Source organism: Lissotriton helveticus, chromosome 8, assembly GCF_964261635.1.
Source record: "Lissotriton helveticus chromosome 8, aLisHel1.1, whole genome shotgun sequence".
NCBI lineage: Eukaryota > Metazoa > Chordata > Amphibia > Caudata > Salamandridae > Lissotriton > Lissotriton helveticus.
Window position 1 is genome coordinate 1,164,494,142 of NC_136069.1, and position 8,103 is coordinate 1,164,502,244.

Sequence of the window (8,103 nt, forward strand, 5' to 3'; positions counted from 1 at the left end):
ATCTTGAGTTTTGGCTCCCTAGAAGCATGAAAATGACGATAACGATGCTCATTTTATCTCCAAAAGTGATGATCTACCTCTGAGAGTCAAAATTAGTTGAAAGATGAAAATTTTCAAAACGGAACATTTTGGTAATCTCAGACTCATTTCATCAGGTCGCGGGTCAACGATCGTTTTGCATGAAAAATTGAACGTTCTCGCATGAACATTAATTCACTCTAACTATTGTTTATATCTCTTACCGCAGTGAATAAACACGTTTTAAGCCCTCGAAGTGAGCATTTGGGTCCTTTTAAGTCACTTTTAACCATAAGCCAAATCTTGAGTTTTGGCTCCCTAGAAGCATGAAAATGACGATAACGATGCTCATTTTATCTCCAAAAGTGATGATCCACCTCTGAGAGTCAAAATTAGTTGAAAGATGAACTTTTTCAAAACGGAACATTTTGGTAATCTCAGAGTCATTTCATCAGGTCGCGGGTCATCGATCGTTTTGCATGAAAAATTGAACGTTCTCGCATGAACATTAATTCACTCTAAATATTGTTTATATCTCTTTCCGCAGTGAATAAACACGTTTTAAGCCCTCAAAGTGAGCATTTGGGTCCTTTTAAGTCACTTTTAACCATAAGCCAAATCTTGAGTTTTGGCTCCCTAGAAGCATGAAAATGACGATAACGATGCTCATTTTATCTCCAAAAGTGATGATCAACCTCTGAGAGTCAAAATTAGTTGAAAGATGAAAAATTTCAAAACGGACCATTTTGGTCATCTCAGAGCAATTTCATCAGGTCGCGGGTCATTGATCGTTTTGCATGAAAAATTGAACGTTCTCGCATGAACAATAATTTACTCTAAATGTTGTTTATATCTCTTCCTGCAGTGAATAAACACGTTTTAAGCCCTCGAAGTGAGCATTTGGGTCCTTTTAAGTCACTTTTAACCATAAGCCAAATCTTGAGTTTTGGCTCCCTAGAAGCATGAAAATGACTATAACGATGCTCATTTTATCTCCAAAAGTGATGATCCACCTCTGAGAGTCAAAATTAGTTGAAAGATGAAAATTTTCAAAACGGAACATTTTGGTCATCTCAGAGCAATTTCATCAGGTCGCGGGTCATTGATCGTTTTGCATGAAAAATTGAACGTTCTCGCATGAACAATAATTTACTCTAAATGTTGTTTATATCTCTTCCTGCAGTGAATAAACACGTTTTAAGCCCTCGAAGTGAGCATTTGGGTCCTTTTAAGTCACTTTTAACCATAAGCCAAATCTTGAGTTTTGGCTCCCTAGAAGCATGAAAATGACTATAACGATGCTCATTTTATCTCCGAAAGTGATGATCCACCTCTGAGAGTCAAAATTAGTTGAAAGATGAAAATTTTCAAAACGGAACATTTTGGTCATCTCAGAGTCATTTCATCAGGTCGCGGGTCATCGATCGTTTTGCATGAAAAATTGAACGTTCTCGCATGAACATTAATTCACTCTAACTATTGTTTATATCTCTTCCCGCAGTGAATAAACACGTTTTAAGCCCTCGAAGTGAGCATTTTGGGCCTTTTAAGTCACTTTTAACCATGAGCCAAATCTTGAGTTTCGGCTCCCTAGAAGCATGAAAATGACGATAACGATGCTCATTTTATCTCCAAAAGTGATGATCCACCTCTGAGAGTCAAAATTAGTTGAAAGATGAACATTTTCAAAACGGAACATTTTGGTCATCTCAGAGTCATTTCATCAGGTCGCGGGTCATCGATCGTTTTGCATGAAAAATTGAACGTTCTCGCATGAACATTAATTCACTCTAACTATTGTTTATATCTCTTCCGGCAGTGAATAAACACGTTTTAAGCCCTCGAAGTGAGCATTTTGGGCCTTTTCTGTCACTTTTAACCATGAGCCAAATCTTGAGTTTTGGCTCCCTAGAAGCATGAAAATGACGATAACGATGCTCATTTTATCTCCAAAAGTGATGATCCACCTCTGAGAGTCAAAATTTGTTGAAAGATGAACATTTTCAAAACGTAACATTTTGGTCATCTCAGAGCAATTTCATCAGGTCGCGGGTCATCGATCGTTTTGAATGAAAAATTGAACGTTCTCGCATGAACAATAATTTACTCTAAATGTTGTTTATATCTCTTCCCGCAGTGAATAAACACGCTTTAAGCCCTCGAAGTGAGCATTTGGGTCCTTTTAAGTCACTTTTAACCATAAGCCAAATCTTGAGTTTTGGCTCCCTAGAAGCATGAAAATGACGATAACGATGCTCATTTTATCTCCAAAAGTGATGATCCACCTCTGAGAGTCAAAATTAGTTGAAACCAAATGGCGGACAACGCCGGTGAAAACAGGGGAGGCTTCCGAGGCGGCTTTGGCGGCAGGGGCCGCGGCCGTGGAAGAGGGCGGGGCCGTGGACGAGGCCGCGGGGCCCGCGGGAAGGCAGATGAAAAAGAGTGGGTGCCGGTGACCAAACTAGGCCGGCTGGTCAAGGACATGAAGATCAAGTCTTTAGAGGAGATTTATCTTTTTTCGCTTCCAATCAAGGAGTCTGAGATCATTGACTTCTTCCTGGCCTCTACTCTGAAGGATGAGGTTCTGAAGATCATGCCGGTCCAGAAGCAGACCAGAGCTGGTCAGCGTACCAGGTTCAAGGCTTTTGTTGCCATCGGAGACTACAATGGCCATGTTGGGCTGGGTGTGAAGTGCTCCAAGGAGGTCGCTACTGCTATTCGTGGAGCTATCATTCTCGCCAAGTTGTCCATTGTACCTGTGCGACGAGGTTACTGGGGTAATAAGATTGGCAAACCCCATACAGTGCCTTGTAAGGTGACTGGACGCTGTGGTTCGGTTCTTGTGCGTCTGATTCCTGCACCCCGCGGTACTGGCATTGTGTCTGCGCCGGTCCCCAAGAAGCTGCTGATGATGGCTGGTATCGATGACTGTTACACCTCAGCTAGGGGCTGCACAGCCACGCTTGGCAACTTTGCAAAGGCCACCTTTGATGCTATCTCAAAGACCTACAGCTACTTGACCCCAGATCTCTGGAAGGAGACTGTCTTTACCAAGTCTCCATACCAGGAATACACCGATCATTTGGCCAAGACGCACACCAGAGTGTCTGTGCAGAACAACCAAGCAGCAGCTGTTCCTGGCGCAACCCCCACATAACATGTTCTTCTGTAAAATAAAGTAGTTGGAACTGTTAAAAAAAAAAAAAAAAAAAAAAAAAAAAAAAATTAGTTGAAAGATGAACATTTTCAAAACGTAACATTTTGGTCATCTCAGAGCAATTTCATCAGGTCGCGGGTCATCGATCGTTTTGAATGAAAAATTGAACGTTCTCGCATGAACAATAATTTACTCTAAATGTTGTTTATATCTCTTCCCGCAGTGAATAAACACGCTTTAAGCCCTCGAAGTGAGCATTTGGGTCCTTTTAAGTCACTTTTAACCATAAGCCAAATCTTGAGTTTTGGCTCCCTAGAAGCATGAAAATGACGATAACGATGCTCATTTTATCTCCAAAAGTGATGATCCACCTCTGAGAGTCAAAATTAGTTGAAAGATGAAAATTTTCAAGACGGAACATTTTGGTCATCTCAGAGTCATTTCATCAGGTCGCGGGTCATCGATCGTTTTGCATGAAAAATTGAACGTTCTCGCATGAACATTAATTCACTCTAAATATTGTTTATATCTCTTTCCGCAGTGAATAAACACGTTTTAAGCCCTCAAAGTGAGCATTTGGGTCCTTTTAAGTCACTTTTAACCATAAGCCAAATCTTGAGTTTTGGCTCCCTAGAAGCATGAAAATGACGATAACGATGCTCATTTTATCTCCAAAAGTGATGATCAACCTCTGAGAGTCAAAATTAGTTGAAAGATGAAAATTTTCAAAACGGACCATTTTGGTCATCTCAGAGCAATTTCATCAGGTCGCGGGTCATCGATCGTTTTGCATGAAAAATTGAACGTTCTCGCATGAACAATAATTTACTCTAAATGTTGTTTATATCTCTTCCTGCAGTGAATAAACACGTTTTAAGCCCTCGAAGTGAGCATTTTGGGCCTTTTCAGTCACTTTTAACCATAAGCCAAATCTTGAGTTTTGGCTCCCTAGAAGCATGAAAATGACTATAACGATGCTCATTTTATCTCCAAAAGTGATGATCCACCTCTGAGAGTCAAAATTAGTTGAAAGATGAAAATTTTCAAAACGGAACATTTTGGTCATCTCAGAGCAATTTCATCAGGTCGCGGGTCATTGATCGTTTTGCATGAAAAATTGAACGTTCTCGCATGAACATTAATTCACTCTAACTATTGTTTATATCTCTTCCGGCAGTGAATAAACACGTTTTAAGCCCTCGAAGTGAGCATTTTGGGCCTTTTAAGTCACTTTTAACCATGAGCCAAATCTTGAGTTTCGGCTCCCTAGAAGCATGAAAATGACGATAACGATGCTCATTTTATCTCCAAAAGTGATGATCCACCTCTGAGAGTCAAAATTAGTTGAAAGATGAACATTTTCAAAACGGAACATTTTGGTCATCTCAGAGTCATTTCATCAGGTCGCAGGTCATCGATCGTTTTGCATGAAAAATTGAACGTTCTCGCATGAACATTAATTCACTCTAACTATTGTTTATATCTCTTCCGGCAGTGAATAAACACGTTTTAAGCCCTCGAAGTGAGCATTTTGGGCCTTTTAAGTCACTTTTAACCATGAGCCAAATCTTGAGTTTTGGCTCCCTAGAAGCATGAAAATGACGATAACGATGCTCATTTTATCTCCAAAAGTGATGATCCACCTCTGAGAGTCAAAATTTGTTGAAAGATGAACATTTTCAAAACGTAACATTTTGGTCATCTCAGAGCAATTTCATCAGGTCGCGGGTCATCGATCGTTTTGCATGAAAAATTGAACGTTCTCGCATGAACATTAATTCACTCTAACTATTGTTTATATCTCTTCCGGCAGTGAATAAACACGTTTTAAGCCCTCGAAGTGAGCATTTTGGGCCTTTTCTGTCACTTTTAACCATGAGCCAAATCTTGAGTTTTGGCTCCCTAGAAGCATGAAAATGGCGATAACGATGCTCATTTTATCTCCAAAAGTGATGATCCACCTCTGAGAGTCAAAATTAGTTGAAAGATGAACATTTTCTAAACGTAACATTTTGGTCATCTCAGAGCAATTTCATCAGGTCGCGGGTCATCGATCGTTTTGAATGAAAAATTGAACGTTCTCGCATGAACAATAATTTACTCTAAATGTTGTTTATATCTCTTCCCGCAGTGAATAAACACGCTTTAAGCCCTCGAAGTGAGCATTTGGGTCCTTTTAAGTCACTTTTAACCATAAGCCAAATCTTGAGTTTTGGCTCCCTAGAAGCATGAAAATGACGATAACGATGCTCATTTTATCTCCAAAAGTGATGATCCACCTCTGAGAGTCAAAATTAGTTGAAAGATGAAAATTTTCAAAACGGAACATTTTGGTCATCTCAGAGCAATTTCATCAGGTCGCGGGTCATTGATCGTTTTGCATGAAAAATTGAACGTTCTCGCATGAACAATAATTTACTCTAAATGTTGTTTATATCTCTTCCTGCAGTGAATAAACACGTTTTAAGCCCTCGAAGTGAGCATTTGGGTCCTTTTAAGTCACTTTTAACCATAAGCCAAATCTTGAGTTTTGGCTCCCTAGAAGCATGAAAATGACTATAACGATGCTCATTTTATCTCCGAAAGTGATGATCCACCTCTGAGAGTCAAAATTAGTTGAAAGATGAAAATTTTCAAAACGGAACATTTTGGTCATCTCAGAGTCATTTCATCAGGTCGCGGGTCATCGATCGTTTTAAATGAAAAATTGAACGTTCTCGCATGAACATTAATTCACTCTAACTATTGTTTATATCTCTTCCCGCAGTGAATAAACACGTTTTAAGCCCTCAAAGTGAGCATTTTGGGCCTTTTCAGTCACTTTTAACCATGAGCCAAATCTTGAGTTTTGGCTCCCTAGAAGCATGAAAATGGCGATAACGATGCTCATTTTATCTCCAAAAGTGATGATCCACCTCTGAGAGTGAAAATTAGTTGAAAGATGAACTTTTTCAAAACGGACCATTTTGGTCATCTCAGAGCAATTTCATCAGGTCGCGGGTCATCGATCGTTTTGCATGAAAAATTGAACGTTCTCGCATGAACATTAATTCACTCTAACTATTGTTTATATCTCTTCCGGCAGTGAATAAACACGTTTTAAGCCCTCGAAGTGAGCATTTTGGGCCTTTTAAGTCACTTTTAACCATGAGCCAAATCTTGAGTTTCGGCTCCCTAGAAGCATGAAAATGACGATAACGATGCTCATTTTATCTCCAAAAGTGATGATCCACCTCTGAGAGTCAAAATTAGTTGAAAGATGAACATTTTCAAAACGGAACATTTTGGTCATCTCAGAGTCATTTCATCAGGTCGCGGGTCATCGATCGTTTTGCATGAAAAATTGAACGTTCTCGCATGAACATTAATTCACTCTAACTATTGTTTATATCTCTTCCGGCAGTGAATAAACACGTTTTAAGCCCTCGAAGTGAGCATTTTGGGCCTTTTAAGTCACTTTTAACCATGAGCCAAATCTTGAGTTTTGGCTCCCTAGAAGCATGAAAATGACGATAACGATGCTCATTTTATCTCCAAAAGTGATGATCCACCTCTGAGAGTCAAAATTTGTTGAAAGATGAACATTTTCAAAACGTAACATTTTGGTCATCTCAGAGCAATTTCATCAGGTCGCGGGTCATCGATCGTTTTGCATGAAAAATTGAACGTTCTCGCATGAACATTAATTCACTCTAACTATTGTTTATATCTCTTCCGGCAGTGAATAAACACGTTTTAAGCCCTCGAAGTGAGCATTTTGGGCCTTTTCTGTCACTTTTAACCATGAGCCAAATCTTGAGTTTTGGCTCCCTAGAAGCATGAAAATGGCGATAACGATGCTCATTTTATCTCCAAAAGTGATGATCCACCTCTGAGAGTCAAAATTAGTTGAAAGATGAACATTTTCTAAACGTAACATTTTGGTCATCTCAGAGCAATTTCATCAGGTCGCGGGTCATCGATCGTTTTGAATGAAAAATTGAACGTTCTCGCATGAACAATAATTTACTCTAAATGTTGTTTATATCTCTTCCCGCAGTGAATAAACACGCTTTAAGCCCTCGAAGTGAGCATTTGGGTCCTTTTAAGTCACTTTTAACCATAAGCCAAATCTTGAGTTTTGGCTCCCTAGAAGCATGAAAATGACGATAACGATGCTCATTTTATCTCCAAAAGTGATGATCCACCTCTGAGAGTCAAAATTAGTTGAAAGATGAACATTTTCAAAACGTAACATTTTGGTCATCTCAGAGCAATTTCATCAGGTCGCGGGTCATCGATCGTTTTGAATGAAAAATTGAACGTTCTCGCATGAACAATAATTTACTCTAAATGTTGTTTATATCTCTTCCCGCAGTGAATAAACACGCTTTAAGCCCTCGAAGTGAGCATTTGGGTCCTTTTAAGTCACTTTTAACCATAAGCCAAATCTTGAGTTTTGGCTCCCTAGAAGCATGAAAATGACGATAACGATGCTCATTTTATCTCCAAAAGTGATGATCCACCTCTGAGAGTCAAAATTAGTTGAAAGATGAAAATTTTCAAGACGGAACATTTTGGTCATCTCAGAGTCATTTCATCAGGTCGCGGGTCATCGATCGTTTTGCATGAAAAATTGAACGTTCTCGCATGAACATTAATTCACTCTAAATATTGTTTATATCTCTTTCCGCAGTGAATAAACACGTTTTAAGCCCTCAAAGTGAGCATTTGGGTCCTTTTAAGTCACTTTTAACCATAAGCCAAATCTTGAGTTTTGGCTCCCTAGAAGCATGAAAATGACGATAACGATGCTCATTTTATCTCCAAAAGTGATGATCAACCTCTGAGAGTCAAAATTAGTTGAAAGATGAAAATTTTCAAAACGGACCATTTTGGTCATCTCAGAGCAATTTCATCAGGTCGCGGGTCATCGATCGTTTTGCATG

At 39.3% G+C, this 8,103-nt stretch overlaps 1 protein-coding gene across 1 annotated transcript; it reads left to right on the top strand.

The window, feature by feature from the left end:
• The first annotated feature begins 2,328 nt into the window (after positions 1 to 2,328).
• LOC144773193 (small ribosomal subunit protein uS5) lies at positions 2,329 to 3,238 on the top strand. The gene has a single exon (XM_078658081.1). It carries the CDS (start codon positions 2,333 to 2,335, stop codon positions 3,173 to 3,175), a length of 843 nt encoding a protein of 280 aa, XP_078514207.1. The 5' UTR covers positions 2,329 to 2,332; the 3' UTR covers positions 3,176 to 3,238.
• Positions 3,239 to 8,103: the final 4,865 nt, after the last annotated feature.